General features: G+C 39.5%; 1 protein-coding gene across 1 annotated transcript in view; it reads left to right on the top strand.

The window, feature by feature from the left end:
- The window catches only part of Itprid1 (ITPR interacting domain containing 1), a 100728-nt gene that overhangs the window by 4507 nt on the left and 79332 nt on the right, over positions 1 to 16889 (top strand). The window contains exons 4-6 of the mRNA XM_028758407.1: positions 7924 to 7975; positions 10238 to 10324; positions 12092 to 12294. Of these exons, the coding sequence (XP_028614240.1) occupies positions 7924 to 7975; positions 10238 to 10324; positions 12092 to 12294 (342 nt within the window). The remainder of the gene's footprint in view (positions 1 to 7923; positions 7976 to 10237; positions 10325 to 12091; positions 12295 to 16889) is intronic.

Here is a 16889-nt window from a genome sequence, read left to right as displayed (position 1 = left end):
AGCTTATGGAATTCCAGATCCACACGGGGAGTAGTTGAATTGAGGGAAGAAAAGCAGTTACAGCTGATGAATGATAAAGTTAAAACTCAGAAAATCCAGAGATGGTGTTGCATTATTTTCCTATTTACCCCAGAGACAGTGGCTTAACACAGACAGAAACTTTGCCTTCTAAGTGTACTGGGTACTTTTCCTTGTCCCTTGTTTCCATGTTAATTTTAATAATTGCAGAAGACTTGCAGTTGCCCTTCCCACTTATTTGCCAACTAACACAGACATTATGAATAGTACTCTCTCACCTCCAGCCATATTTGATAACAAATATTAAGGCATTGCAGTGAAAATCTCTCTGGCCTCCTTTAAGTCACCCCAGAACATTGTCTAACAGTAGATGGTAATTTATAAGCAACTAAAAACTAAAGCAATGTTCTCTGATTGGCCTCTTACTGGCAGTTTTGACCATATGGACTTGGTGGAGCACCACAGATCTACCTATAACTCTCAAAGCCTCTTTGAAGACATAGTGCCAAAGACCATGTCCATAAGGTCCATCTTTTCAGACCAACTTACTCTTTGGCTCAGATTCCATATTGAGATGAGTCTGTTGCAAATGACTTGCCAACTCCTGAGGACAGACTGAATGACACTACTACCTGACTATGAAAGTATGTAGTCATTACAATGTAAAGATCAGACACTCAGGATGATGGAATGCTTCAACATGTAGAGGAACACAATTGACATGATAGACACATTGCACATCATTGTGAGTGAAAAGACCAGAACAAATTCCTGTGTTAGAAAAGCAGTTTCTAGAACAGATATAGTTAATGACAGTTATTACTTGGTGGACAGTTAATTCATTTATCTTCTTCAATACTCTGATTTTTCTACTTTTCCAGTACTAGAAACTGAACACAGGATCTTGTGGGTGCTAGACAAGCAGCATATAACTCTGCTCCATACCAGATCAGATTCTTTTAAGACAGGAAGTTTTATGTTGCTTAAGCTAGACTTGAACACTTAATCTTTATTCTCCCTCCAGAACCCTATAATTGCAGGCATGTGCCAATCCTTAAACAAGTCAACAGAGAAATACATTTGTTTATTTCCTGAATTGATATGATAAGTCATAAGAATTTAGAAAACCAGTTACAAACTTGATGCTCTGTATTAAAAGAAATGGTCAGAGTAAATCCAGTTGAAGCATCTTAAAGACCATGAAGAGAAAGTATTTAGAATAAAGGATGTTGTTTCCTGCTTCTTGAACTGTGGCTGTGACTCCACGTGGGGTCTATTGCTGTGAAGAGACATTATGACCAAGGCAACTCTCAGAAAAGAGAACATTTAATTGAGACTTGCAAAGAGTTTTAGAGGTCAGTCCATAATCACCACAGTGGGAACATGGTAGCAGACAGGTAGGCATCATGGTGGAGAAGTAGCTAAAAGTTCTACATTCTGAATGGAGAAAGAGAGAGGGGAGGCTGACAAGGGCTTTTGAAATCTCAAAGCTTGCCCCCCAGTGACACACTTCTTTCAACTAAGCCACATAATCTTATCCCTATAATCATTTCAAATAGTACTCCCTGCTGACTAAGCATTTAAATATATGAGACTATGGGGGCTATTCTTCTTGAAGCCACCACACCATATGAGATGCTTTATGAGTGGAAGCTGAAAACACCCTGCTCTGGAAAGGTGCAGACATGTGGAGACTCTTATTCTCAAGAATTCCACTCTTTCTAGATCATGACTATATAAGCATAGCATAGGCTAGCTAGCCTTATGATGAGACCCTGTAGTCTCAGCTTCCCCTGCTTCTTAATCTTTCTTCATCTAATATTTCCTAAGTTGATGTTTTATTCAGATGGCATCTTGCCATTCTCTGAAGCTATCCCAAATTCCATATCCTCTCAGAGGTTCCTCCTGGTTTCTGCATGGAGATGCACTTTTTCAAAAAAAAAAAAAAAGTTAGATCCATCCTGGGTCCTACCAGGTAGCCCTTGGCTGATATTTCCTCCAGTTGTTAGACAAAATGGAAATCCTAACCAGTGTACAGATCATCTCTAAATTCAGTGGTCCAAAACTAGTCAAAAGAGGGTCTAAGTAAAACACCAGGATGATGCTATCAGGTTAGGAATTTTTCTCAGAAGACTAGACCTAGTCAATGAAAAATTGAGGAAACAATGAGACAAAGCAAGAACATTCAACGTGATGAAAGTCATGAGTTTAAATAGGACAAAGAGATGAAGGACAGCTAACTGTATGCAGGAACACATATGGAAGGAGATCATTTTGAAGAAATGTTGTGTGCAATGAGGGAGAGAGAAATTTTTGTTTTAAAGATGTACTCAGATGATAGATTTCTGAAATTCCCGAAAGTTAAGAATCTCACAGTCTCAGGATGGGCTTGGCCTAGGAGTGTCATCTAAGTTCTCCTTTCAAATGGATAATTGTAACTGAGGTCTGAGAGTAATAAGATTTTAATGTCATGTCTTTGCTTAGAAGAGAGAGTCCTGGACAATTTTTGATGAGCTTCTCTACTGGAGTGGCCTATGACTTTACTACAAGGAGGAAGCAGATGTTCCTGGCTATGGGAGTGGCTGTTACACCTTGAGCAGAAGCTATTACAAGCTTATGATGGCAAGGGATTTCACTAGTGTCAAGTCTGGAACAGGAGGAAAAGAAATCAATGGACAAAGGGCAAGGGAATGAGAAAAGGATTCTAAAGAGCTTTAATATTTTGAATGCAAGTGTTAGCCAATATGTAAGAGTCTGTTTGGGGTAAGAGTATGGGTTAATAATTTTCCATACCAAGTAAACACACTATGGATTTTCTCTACAAAGTGTCCTGGTCAGGCAAGAGTTAAATTTGCAGAAAGCCACAGAATGCTATTATTTTAGAGCATCGAAGAACTGTAATTTGATTAGTCTATTGGACGATATTCCAAAGAACCAAATGTCTTCCATGAATCAGTCAGAAATGCTTAGGAAAACCAAAATAAAAAATGCTTTCTAAGCCAACAAAGGTGCTAATTAGTGCCTTCTGCAGATCTGACTGCATCGTCTTCAGTAATACATTGTGCAGGGTTAAGTGCGGTATCTGCTGCTTCAGATGGCACAAGTCCACCTAACAGTAGGGCGGATGGCTAGAGATTATATCTGGAAGGAAGCAGAATTGGAATTTTAACCACGGAAGAGAATGAAATCAACAGAGCAGACACTTTTGTTCTCACTTTAATTGGAACTGTGGCTAGCAGGAATTTGCTGACCTTTGTTTCACCTTCTCCAAATGCTTTGAGCCAGTATTAAAAATCAAAGGAGGTGTCCAGGAGGGGGAAATGGTAGTGAAAGCATGAAAGCCAAACAAGATGGAGTGTAGCATTGAAGCTGCCCAGCTATCAGGGTGCAGTGTAGCATCATAGATGCAGGTATGTTCACCTATTGCTTATACAACCTTAAGCCTGATGCCTGCAGATGTTTTAGGACATCTAGGGTAAAAGGGGAAGGTTTTCTTCCTGTTGTGGTATTCCCCATGCTTCAGATTCTTGTTCTCATTCGAGGTATCAAATGCTTCAAGAAGCCGGGCAGACAATCACTAATGAAGCAGGCAGCATCGAGACTAGAAATTTGGAGTGTAGGCTGCCATCAACAGATTGCTACCCTAAAGACACCTGGGCTAGTGCTGCAAGCCACTTCCAAGTTTTAAGGAAAGTCTTGGAGTTCCAATCCCTGTGAGAACTGGCACACCATGAGCCACCAGCTTGTGCCTCTCCTTCAGGCTCTTCTTGGTACCAGGCCAGAGAAGTCTTGACCTTGATAAGCCTGACCTCGGCATCCAGGAAGCTTATCTTACAAATCAGAAAAGAACAACAACAAAAACCAAGGAATAGTTTCACGGAGCTCTGTGCAAGAATCTCCGCAAATGTGTCCATGGGCTGGAAGGCCAGTTGCTGCTTCTGCAGATTCAAGACATCTTCCCAGAAGCACTATGAAAACAGAAATTGGTCTTCCAGGACTGAGGGAGGTAGAGAATGTGGACTAGAAATCAGCCAGTGAGCCTAATAATTGTAATAATTTTTTATTTTTTAAAAAATCAGACTTAATTAAAAAGTCTTGTCAGGTGCCCTATGCAAAATTTTCTTCAGACTCTCAGCTTAGCAGCACAGAGGGCCATGTGTCTGAATACACTGGTTGAGCCAGATTGTTGTGTCATTTCCAGAACTATTGAGAAAAATATCGGGAGTCTAGGAAAGCACTCAGTAGCTGCACGTGTGTAGCCATGATGATGAAATTGAGGTAAGGGAGCAACTGTCTCCTAACTGGCGATGACACCTCACAGGATATGGTTACATGACCAGAAAGTTCTTCTCCTAGCTGGTGCTGAAGGTGTAAGGTTTCCTCATGTATCTGGAAACCCCACTGTGAGCAAGCTTGGCCCCCATCACCTTCCACAGAACATGTGCTAACGTTCAGGAATTTGTTTTTTTTTCCCCCTGGATGCTGCCCTTTGTGTCCTGGCAACCAGCTTGATCCTCACTACAGTGCCATGCAGAGGGATGTGTTCTGCTGTTTGTGGCTGCTAGGTCTGTGTAGCCACTGAAATCTCATGAAGAATTCTAGGGCATGAGGATCCAGAGTCCAGTAACTAGAGTTTTCTTGGTGACTGGATTTTCCTCAGGGTTATGGCTTTTACTTTTTTTTAAATGTAGCAAGGTTAAGTTAACTCTTCTTATCGATATCAGAAAATGGATCAGTTCCTCACAGTTTGAGCAATTCAACTGTGGCCACAGTGGCAGACCCCTGCCTGGACATACACATTCATTCACATTTTCTAGGTAACCCATAACAGATAAGTAGAAAAGACCAAGGCAGCTTCAAGTGCAGCCACATGGCAAAGCATGTAGTCAAATTTCCCAGAGTTCTTCCGTGTGACGAGCTGTACAGAAGAACAACAAACACACAACAAGAAAACAAATCCAAAAATCAGAATTCCCCCGATGAGCTAGCCCAATGGATGCTCACTCTATAGATTACAAAGTAAGAATAGAGGCTGTCCTGATAGAAGGAGGAAAGAGGGAAGTTTGCTGAAAATGCTAAACAGAATTTATTTTACCTGCCGTTTGGCAACTTGGTACTTAATTCATCATGACATCGTCTTCATGTAATTGCCTACAATTTGTACCTCGCTTGCTTTTATGACGTGATTAATAAGGTGGTAAATCAGATTTCCTTCATGTGACAACTTCACTCAGTTGTCTGCGATTTTGTCATCTTGAGATGCTCCAAGACTGAATTGATTTCAGTGAGCGAGAGTGCCGCCGAGAATTATTAGTGCCTATGCAGGTGAGGGGTCAGTACTGAGTGAGCGAGTGTGCGGCTATGGATTGATAGTGCCTATGCAGGTGAGGCGTCAGTACTGAGTAGACCTCGGTTTTGAACTCTAGCTTATACTGGTGTCTAAATGCAGCATCACTTTCCCTAGAGTATCTTGTGAAGTAGCAATGATTTTAGTCAAGTTATTGATTTCTACCTCAAATTAATGTCTCCTTAAATAGATACTTGTTAACATTATGATGAATGTCCTTCACATCCTGTGAAAACCTGTCACAGGAAGAGTTAGAATGCCTATCTAGGCTCAATGAAACACTGATGTAATTGATTAGTCATGACTGCCATGGGAGTAGATTGGGAGCATTGTTCGAGAGCTCCAGGCTGGGCTACATCCTTTCAAGTGGATTATGTCTCTCAACCTATTTTATTCCTGTGAGGGTCTCACTTGCTTTGCTATACATTGTATGTATTTTACTCTTACCAGCTCTTTAAAGTGTAACTGCACATGTTCGGCTTGCTTACAATCCTCTGCTTAAGCTGTGGATGGTGACACATACCTTTAATCCTAGATCCTGGTGGGGTGGGGGGATGGACGGATAGGTTTCTGTGAGTTTAAGGCTATCTCTGTCTACATAGTAAGTTCCAGGACACCCAGAGCTAACATAGTGAAACCCTGTGTCAAACAAACTTATAAACATAGAAACAAAGAAACAAAATCATCTTCTTACCCACATAGTATTTATGTACGTCCAGTTTTTATTTTTCTAGATCACATATCAGGATAGCTGAACCCTTAAAACCCTCTTTAAAGTATGGTGCTAGGCACCTGGACTCCCAGCCCTGGAAAGCCTGAGACAGGAAGAGTTTGACTGCAAGTCCAGCTTGGAGTCCATAGGGTGACCCTGTCTTACAACAGCAACAGGAGAAAATAACAGTAACATGTGAGCCGTTTTACTTTTACTCTCCAGACTTGAAATCCACAGTCAAGTTCCTAGGACCCTTGAAAGCCATTCATTGACTCACTACCTAGACATTAGTGATCCTGTCTCCAGACTTAAAAGCTTTTCATCACATGCAATGGTCTTCCTTATGCTTCCTTCTGTTGGGATTTTTCCATTCACACCTTCCCCTGTTTTTTCTTTGGGGTAGAGGCAAGCTTTATTTTTTTCACAGTACAGGCGGCAACACCGATGTTCATACAGGTCACACGCTGTAAGAGGACAGCCAGGAGTGAGAAGTCTGGTGGGCGTTATGATAAATTTGCTCATGATCTGAATATTTCCTTTTGTAGGTATTATTGTCATGTCATGTTGTGACACAATGTGAATACTGCAGTGACTTCTAAGTGTCCCCTATGATGTCCAACAGATATTTTGCCTCCAACACCATCCTTCTTGCACCTACCAGGCAACTAGGCCCTCAGCACCATATTTATACATACAATGTTTTCCTTAAAACAATGGATTTTCATATCCTGGTACAAAATGTAAATCTGTTTTTTTGGCTTTTAAACACTACGGGACATTCTGTTGGCAGTGTGGTGTTTTGGAAAGAAGGAAAACAACAACAGCAGCAAACCAAAATAAGCCGTGGCATTTTACCGGCCATGAGAAGTTTACGTAACTGTGATCTCTCCTTTCCTTTTCCCTCAAGTGTAAAATAACAAGCTCCATTTTAAGGACTTGTTATGAGGTCTTGGAAGATTTGTACAGGAGCTAGAGTGATGACTTAGCAATTAAGGATGCTTTTTGCATTCTTTTGCAAATGATCAGAGTTCAGATTCCAGGACCCATGTGGTGGGTTAAAACCATCCTTAACTCTAGTTCCAGGACATCTGACGCTCTCTTCTGAACCCCTCAAAAGCATTGTACATGCCTATATGAAGGCAAACACTTATGCACACAGAATAAAGTAAATACATTTTTTTGAAAATTAATTTTTAAAATGGTATAAATGGCAGGCTTACACCGAACCTCACACAGTTAGTGCAAAATAAGCAGTTACTGCTCTAATTAATAATACTGGTAGTAACAAATTCCTTGACTTTGCTATCCTTGACTATATGGTCAGGGAAGTATGACTAAGTTTTCATGCATTCTGTTGTAAAATAAAGATAGGACCTAAACTGGATGGTATAGAAAGGTCTAGATGATGCAAAGGAATGGTACAGCTGGGTGTCTGCTGAATATTCCATGCAGAGTAGCCTGTCCTTGTCCTTGACCTTCTAGTGATCCTCACAGAGCACCCTGAGTTATCCTGTGAGAATAGTCCCAGAACACTGCTTCACACCTGCTGCTGATGGAATCTTAATGATCTCTAACAAAGCTACACCTTTGTCCAGAAAATTCTAACTCCACCTCAAAATACGAACGTCATCTTTTCTACGAAACCTTGGCTACGTTTCTAATCCCAGTTCCCAGCTCTCCATACTGAGTGTCCCTCACACAATTTAGCATTGTCTGGGTCTTGTTCACTGCAGAGCTACAGTGCCAGGTAACATCCCTGGATAGAGATCCTCTCCCACAAAGGTTCTCCTGGAAACATGTATGACAATCATGTTTAACCCTACCTTTTTTGTTGTTGTAATTGCAGCTTCTTTGCATGAACAAGGAATCGTTCAAATGACCGTGAAAGACTACATGAGGTACGTAACAGAATCAGTCACTTCACTCTGAAATTCAACAGCTACATCACTGAAGCAGAAACGATGATAATAATTTCTTCTTAATAATTGTGTAGATTTGGGGATCTCATGAAATATCACTCTCTCAGCCACTATGACTAGAGCGTTTTCACTGGCCATGGCAAATTAGAGCTTCCTTAAATACCATAGAGGAAGGAGAGGATTAAATCAACAAATGCTGACCTACTGTGAAACTTATTTATAATATTTCCATAAATGCATCCTACTGCAGTGCATCAATTCACAGAATGTGTAATTACAGGTTTCTCTGGAAATGATGTTACTTATGGTACTATTTACTGACTGTTTAGATGTTGATGGGTACGTGTTTCTAGTGGAGGAGAGAGTAGATTTCAGAGTGTGCTTCCCAGTACAGCTGCATGAGTATAAAAGTATTAGTATAAAAGCCCAGCTCAGACATTATGAACTGAAATTCTTAGGTGAGGTCCAGAACTATTCTTTGCTAACCCTTTAGATGATGCTAAGGAACAGTCTAGTTCAAGAGATGCTGGGACTGATCGAGCTCTTCTTGATGTTGGATCATCTTGTAATTTCACAACCCTTCCAGAAAACTAAATGTGGAATGCTGAGGTATACACATTTCACAATTCCTCCTCCCTTAGGTGATTGGTTGCTTTGATCTGATGCAATTACATGATTTTTAGGCAAAAACAAAAAAACAAAAATCAAACAAACAAACAAACACACAACAACAACAACAAAAAACAAACCACTTCCGGGGAGCTCAAAGAAAAGACTGAGAGCTGGATTTAGGGTCCAGCTCATGCCCATATGATTGAATCAAAAGAGAGCTTGCTTCATGGATTCTTCTGGATCTAAGTTCAGCACTGCTTCTCTGTTGTTCTACTGAATGCTGCAAAATGAATGTAGCCTTCAAATGTGGAAAGATACCTGAAATTTAAGGAAAGAGAGATGAGGGGTTGTAGTTTGCCTCTCTGATGCTGTGATAAAACACTGATGATCAAAAACAGCTTGAAGGAAGAAAGGGTTTTTCTGGCTTACAAGTTATATAGTCTTTCACTTAGGGAAAGCAGGGGAGGAACCCGGAGGCAGGGACTGAAGCAAGAACACAGAGGAATGTGGCTTGCTCAGCTATCATTTTTATACAGCCTGGGCTTACCTGTCTAGGGCTGGGACTATCCACAGTAGACTGAAACTTCCTCCATCCATGAACAATCAAGAAGATGCCCTACATACATTTCTACAGGCAAGTCTGATAGCAGCAACTCCTCATTTGGGGTTTCCTTTTAGCAAGTGTCTTTATTTTGTGAGGCAAGTTGAGAAAAAAAAATACTAACCAGTACACAAAGCAATAATAAATAAGTAAATAAATAAGTTTTTCTCTTCTGTCTCAGATCTATCGTCATTTAATTGTAGAATTCGTATTGTTCAGAAGTGTGTTCTTTTTCATCTTTAATGAAAAGATACAATAAAACAGAGAGGCAGGGTCCAGATGTTCTTACTCAGTACGGACAGGACTAAAACAAATTTAGCAACTCAAGTTTAGTAACCTTGTCTCCTTGGGAACACTGACATCTGCAGAGTGTTGTTTGATAAATTTTAATTGTATGCCAACTGTCTGATATGATCCATGAGATGCCTGAGCTACATAAAACAGAATTGTATTATAATACATTTCAATTTTCTTTGGAAGTGCTTTAAAATGTTTTGCAATAGAGGTATACTAAATATGGTCATTCTCATTGTCTTGGGTAGTAAGGGACTTCATTACTATTGCATATGGTTGGCCACAGGGGACTCTGGGGACACAGGCTAGAGACTGTTAGCCATGAACTATGAAATCTTTCTTCATTTTGAGAAATGATGTGGAGTGTCTCCGGTGGTTGTTTGCTGTACATCTTTCATCACATATTAACTTCTTCCCTCAAGTTGGAACCTAACAAAGCTGTGTTCTGGAAAGGTCCCCCAACGATTTGCCATCTGTCAAGAGTGAGACATTCCGTCACCTTTATAAACACTCTCAGTCACCTAACACTTAAATTCTCACACATTCTATAACAATGCTCAGAAAGGAAGAGCACCCCTTTGCTGCACACACTGCCTCCTTCCAAGGCGTGCCCACTGTGAGGTTATTAGAAACAAGAGGAAACAAAAATGATTCCTTGAGAAAGGACTTCATCCCTAGGACCTTCTGGGAGAATCTAAACAATATGACTCATCTTTGATCCCCTTGTCTTCTAGAACTCTGCATCAGTTCTCAGAGACTCCTACCTTGTCCAGAGGGACCAGTTTCAACTCTTGCTATTCCACCACAGGTGTACCTCAAAGGTATGTGATTTCCTGGCACTTTTATCAAGATAGATGATTCAGTTCAACAATTGGCTTTGTGAAATTAAAAATATGCACTTGAGAAATACTTGTTTAAATTAATGGATGAGAGGGGTCAACAAAGGATTTCCAAACCCTATTTTTACAAGCATATTTAAAAAGACAGTGAAGTTGAAAAGGAGTATCTGTCACTGGGAAATATCTAATAAATGGTGAGATCTATAGTTGCTGGAATTTCATTTGTTGACAAAACAAATAGGGTGTGTACAGACTGAAAATCTACCCCTTAGAACTATCCCTGGCTCATATTTGAAGACAACTACAAGCTGCAAAAAGATACAGAGGCCACATTATTATTGACAAGGGTAGCAGGTAAAATTTACAAAACATGTGTATACCCACTGAGAATAAGATCTGGAAAGAGATCCATGGACTTAGTGGGAGCAGGGTAAGGACTCAGGACAAAGATTTACATGTAATAATTTACTTTTTAAAAGGTGAATTTGTCTTATTATTGTGCTCCTAAATATATTACTTTGTTAACTTTATGTTGTAGGTACCATGCCCCAGAGCTTAGAATACTACAGATGTTCAATAAAGATTAGTAAAATGGACTGAATAAAGATTTATACAGTGGGGCCAATAGATAATAAATTAAATTTTCATGTGGAATTTGGGATTCTCTCCAAACTAATTTCTCATTCGAACCTTCTTTATATCAATTTGTCCATGGCATGCAACCAACTGATTGTCACTGCAGCTTTCCAAATCATTTTGATGATTAAGGTATCCCAGCCAAAGACATTTAGACCCCTCAATGAGGGTTCCTAGCCTGACTTTTTTCCTTTGGTTGGGTCAGAAGGCAAATCATCAAATCTGTAAGTGACATTAGAAATTGTGAACATGATACAAGCCCAAGGGAAGTAATCCCCATGGGATTAATGAGATTGAAGCTCTGGAGAGAAAATTATCTACTTTTCTGTGTCTCCAACAAGCCCTTGAGAGTAGTAGCATGGGAAATAAAGGCGAACAGAAACTTTCATGAAAGCACAAGGAAACACTCTCCCCACAGAGTCCATGGCATTTGGAAGGTCAAACACCAGAAATTTTGAGTGAGAAGTGAGTTGGTATACATAGAGTTTCTAGATAATTGATTCTTAATTTCTGTGCCAACACCAACTAGAACAATTTAACAAAAGGATTTATTGTTTCTCAGCCAAGTCAAGACAAAATATAAAGAAGCAAATAAAAACCAGAACATATTCCAACCCTACCTAGAGACTTGAAAGCATTATTTGGAAACATTGAATCTATGATGTGCATTCAGTAATATCCTTAGCAGATTTGTGTAGCTAAGGATGCCCCAGACTGATACTGTAAAAAATTCTTTGGGTCTCCACTTCCAGGTTGTTGGTGATATTGTGTGGTCTATTTCCTTGATTACTATCAGATATTGTTTAAGGTGATTGCCAGTGCCCTATGACTTCCACTCCCTACTCTTTCTGCCCTGTCCAATTTAACACCTGCCCAGTGGGAAGGAAAAGCCAGAATTCAGGGTTTTGTTTGTAAAGCACAGGCACATGTCCCTAGGTGGTGTGTCGAACTGTCTTCGAAGTGAGCTGTGTGACAGTCGAAGTGAACTCAGCATCTGCTTGTCTCTTCAAATTCCTCTTCCACTCAAATTCCGGAAGACTAGGGGAGTACAAAAAAATGGGCTATGATTAAATGGGTTGTTATACACAAAGATGTTCTTCTTTTTAATCTTAGCATTCCTGAATGGCTGGAATTTTGGGAAAAAGATCCAGTGGAGATTCTCTTGGACTTGGGGTTTGGTGCTGATGAGCCAGATATCTGCACACAAATTCCAGCCCGGTTCCTTGGTTATAACTCAGCAGCCAGAGGAATTAACATCGGTGTTTTTCTTGAAGCACAGAAGCAGCGGATGGATGTTGAGAACCCTGACTTGTATGGTAAGTGGGAGCCTGTGGCGTTACATCTCAATGCTTGGCACTGAGTACTGGGAGGGCTACAGTATTTGACAGAATAGGCTACTGCTTGCATGTGATACCATTCAACCCCAAGGGACTTGAAACTGGAAAAATTGACTTCTCGATCTCTTTGTCTGTCTGCCGTGGTTTGCTATGTATATTTAGAAGCAAGACTGATTTGTCCCATAGTGTAACTGAAGGGTTTGCCTTGTACCTACTACAATCTGGAGTATCCCCAATTGCAGTTACAGGGGAAACATGGGAATGGGAAAGCATACTCATCACAAGTCTGCTTAGATGTCATTGCCCAAAACAAGTCACATGACTTCCTAACTACAAGGCAGTGGAATGTGCAATCCTGTGTAAGCCCAAAGGTGAAACACTCTCATGGGTAACTCTAATGTCTACTCCAGCCACACCCCAGGAGACAGCCCAGCCTGATCACCATGAAGCTTTGAGTGAAATCTTCTTCTTGACTCGAGGCTGCTTAGACTGCTGCTATCTATGCCTTGAGATGCAGGTGGTGGCTACTCACCACTCATATCTTACTGAATTGCGGATTAACTATACTTAGTTCTTATTGCCAGTATGAGCTTGCCATGTTTCCACAGCTTGTGGCCAGTGGAATACCTATCACTAAGGTATTTCAGCAGATCCTCTTGAAGAACATGTACATGAGCAAATAAATTGAGAGGAAGAAACCTTGTAGTAAACAATGTATTTACCACAAGGTTAATCGACAGTCCTTGGGCTCCTAGAGGAAAGGCAGTCCAACATTTTCAAACTCATTTAGATGTGAACCCCTCTTGGATCATTGAGGTATACTTCCATGAATTACATAAAAGAGTTTGAGAAAATCTATATGGGAAATTACAAAGTTATGATTCTGAAATAAGTTCTTTTGTAAAATTTTTTTTATCAGATAGTTTATTTATTTACATTTCAAATGTTTTCCTCTTTCCCAGTTTACCCTCTGATAACCCCTATCCCAACCTCCCTCCCCCTGCTTCTATGAAGGTGTTCCCCCACCCACTCACTCACTCCCTCTTCCCTGTCCTGGCATTCTCCTACATTGGGGAATTGAGCCTTCCCAGGACCAAGGGCCTTTCCTCCCATTGATGTCCAACAAGGCCATCCTCTGCTACATATGAGGCTGAAGCCATGGGTCCCTCCATGTGTACTTCTTGGTTGATGGTTTAGTCCCTGAGAACTCTTCGAGGTCTGGTTGGTTGATATTGTTGTTCTTCCTATGGGGTTTCAAATCCCTTCAACTCTTTGAGTTCTTTCTCTAAATCCTCCATTGGGGACCCTGTGCTCATTCCAAAGGTTGGCCAGACTGATTTCCAGAGTGGTTGTACCAGCTTGAAATCCCAGCAACAATGGAGGAGTATACCTCTTTCTCCACATCTTTGCCAGCATCTACTGTCATCTGAGTTTTTGATCTTACACATTCTGACTAGTGTGAGGTATAGTCTCAGGGTTGTTTTGATTTGTATTTCCCTGATGACTAAGAAAGTTGAACATTTCTTTAGGTGCTTCTGAGCCATTTGGTATTCCTCAGTTGAGAATTTGTTGTTTAGCTCTTTAACCCATTTTTTTTTAATTTATAAATCTTTTATTAAAGCAAACTCTTATTGTTCTAGCTTATTATTACTTGCTATTAAATTAATCCTTAATTTATAAACAAAACTCAGTCATAGATGTATATATGTAGGAAAAAACACAGTATATACAAGATATTTTAATGCCTGTGTCTAACCTTTGCAAAGCTTGATGGAGGGGATGGTTAACCAACATTCATGGTTCTTTTTTTCTATTTTTAAATTGGATATTTTATTTATTTACAATTTGGATGTTATCCCCTTTCCCCATCCCCCCCCATAATTCCCCTATCCCATCCTTCCTCCTCCATTTTACTTTTATACCATTTTAATTTCATGCAAGTATTAAAGTCAGTTCTAGATTGAGAAATTAGCAATACAATAGATGCAAATAGTCAAGGAACAAGCAAGACAATAAACACAAATAGTCAAAGAACAAGCAAGGCAGTAAACTGAGGCTCATGATCACTCCCATGATCACTATTTCTAAGCTTATCAGGATGACCAAAATATCTGAACCAACTTCCCTGTCCTAGCCCAAAGTACTTCTTTGTTCTAGCCTAAGATTTAGATTTCTGCCTGGAACTACTTCTTTCTTCTAGCCTAATATTTAGATTCCTGCCTGAAATTAATTCTTTGTTCTAGCCTAGGATTTAGATTTCTGGCTGAGAGTCCATTTCCTTGTCCTTGGCCAATGTCAGTTTCCTGCCAGGCAGCCCCAAAAGCTCTCCACATCCCCCCCTGTTTTATTGCATAAACAAGATTAAGCCTGTCTTAGGTCATTCTGACAAGAATGCCTTCCTTATCTGTCATGGAATATGCATTATCCAAAGCAATGTACTTCTGTCTTAGGTTGGTAAGGCTCTGTGCAGAATCTTACCCATCCTTGGCTTACGAGTGTGTTAAATTAATAACTCTGTCTGGGGGTTCAGTTTCAGTTTTAAGCCATGTACTTTGGCTACCAACATGTTGATGTTGTTAAAGACAAGCTTTAACATGGTGGACAGGAATAAATGTATTCTCAGGAGAAAAAGGGGTAGCATGATGACGCTATAGATGCCATTCTTGAAGCTTGACCAAAATGAAAATACTGACCTCAGGCCATGGATAATTTTATCGGTATTATCTGCAGCATCAAAGCTCAGTAGAGCAGCATTCTTTAAATTCATAATCTTACTATGCAAAGTTAAAATATCCAGAGAGGTAGTAGAATTGTGCCATATACCCTACAAGTGTCTTTAAAATTTTTCTAATTATAATGACTATCATTATAAATTTTAGAAGTAACACAACTCCATTGGAATTTGGCATGACACTCAAGATGGCTCCTTACTCTTAAACTCTGAACCTCCTCCCAATAATTTGAATAGGATAAAAAGCATCAATCTGTTGTTCTAAATGCCTATCTAAATCCTCTTTTATACTCAACACATTAGTGACATTTTTTTGCTAAATGATTACCAAAAGTAGGTGTCTTAATTTCTTGTATCAAAGCAATTATAGAAGCCGTGGTGCTATCAATTAGTATAATTAAAGATTACCAGCAATGATCAAGCCCACTACCTTCTTACTTCTACTTAAAGCCTAACTCACTTCTTCCAGTACTTGAAAGCTTTTTTCAGAAAACAAAGTTTCTGTAATATTCAGGGCAGTAAGAATAAAGCTGGTTGTTAGACTCCCATAACAGACATGCCAGGTTTCAACACTAACACAATTAGAAAGTATACAATCAGTGCAACTTACAATAAATACTATAGGAGAGACAAAAGTAATTTAAACTTGACAATTAAAAGAGCCTTATCATATGCACTAACACTTGTTTGAACTTCAGAACCTTTCTTTAGGTCCTTTTGGACCATTCGAGTTTCCTCAGTTGAAAATTCTTTATTTAGCTCTGTACCTGTTTTTTTAAATAGGATTATTTGGTTCTCTGGTGTCTAATTTCTTGAATTCTTTGTATATATTGGATATTAACCCTCTATCAAATATAGGATTGGTAAAAATCTTTTCCCAATCTGTTGGTTGCCTTTTTGTCCTATTGACAGTGTCCTTTGCCTTACAGAAGCTTTGCAATTTTATGAGGTCCCATCTGTCTATTGCTGATCTTAGAGCATAAGCCATTAGTTCTGTTCAGGAACTTTTCCCCTGTGTCCATGTGCTCAAAGCTCTTTCCCATTTTTTCTTCTATTAGCTGTAGTGTATCTGGTTTTATGTGAAGGTCCTTGATCCACTTGGATTTGATCTTTGTACAAGGAGATAAGAATGGATTGATTTGCATTCTTCTACATGCTGACCTCCAGTTGAACCAGCACCATTTATTGAAAATGCTGTCTTTTTTTCCAGTGGATAGTTTTAGCTCCTTTATCAAAGATCAAGTGACCATAGCTGTGTGGATTCATTTCTGGATCTTCAATTCTGTTCCGTTGATCTACCTGTCTGTCTATATATCAATACCATGCAGTTTTTATCACTACTGCTCTGTAGTACAGCTTGAGGTCAGGGATGGTGACTCCCCAAGAAGTTCTTTTATTGTTGAGAATAGTTTCTGCTATTCTGGGATTTTTGTTATTCCAAATGAATTTGTAAATTGCTCTTTCTATGAAGAATTCAGTTGGAATTTTGATGGGATAGCATTGAATCTGTAGATTGCTTTCAGCAAGATGGCCATTTTTCCTATATTAATCCTGCCAATCCATGAGCATGGGAGATCTTTCCATCTTCTGAGATCTTCTTCTATTTTTTTCTTCAGAGACTTAAAGTTCTTGTCATACAGATCTTTCAATTGCTTGGTTAGATTCACACCAAGATATTTTATATTATTTGTGACTATAAGTTCTTTTAAATTCACCAAAATTAAGTCAATGAAAAGGAAAAATTTTCTCAAGTACTTTTCTGAAAAAATATTTCTCTTACTTTTCCCAGTTTACTTTCTCTCTCTCTCTCTCTCTCTCTCTCTCTCTCTCTCTCTCTCTCTCT

The sequence above is a fragment of the Grammomys surdaster genome, unplaced genomic scaffold (assembly GCF_004785775.1).
Source record: "Grammomys surdaster isolate TR1022 unplaced genomic scaffold, NIH_TR_1.0 126197, whole genome shotgun sequence".
In the NCBI taxonomy this organism is placed as follows: Eukaryota; Metazoa; Chordata; class Mammalia; order Rodentia; family Muridae; genus Grammomys; species Grammomys surdaster.
Note: the sequence above shows the minus strand (reverse complement) of the source record. Positions and strands in the feature narration are given on the sequence as shown.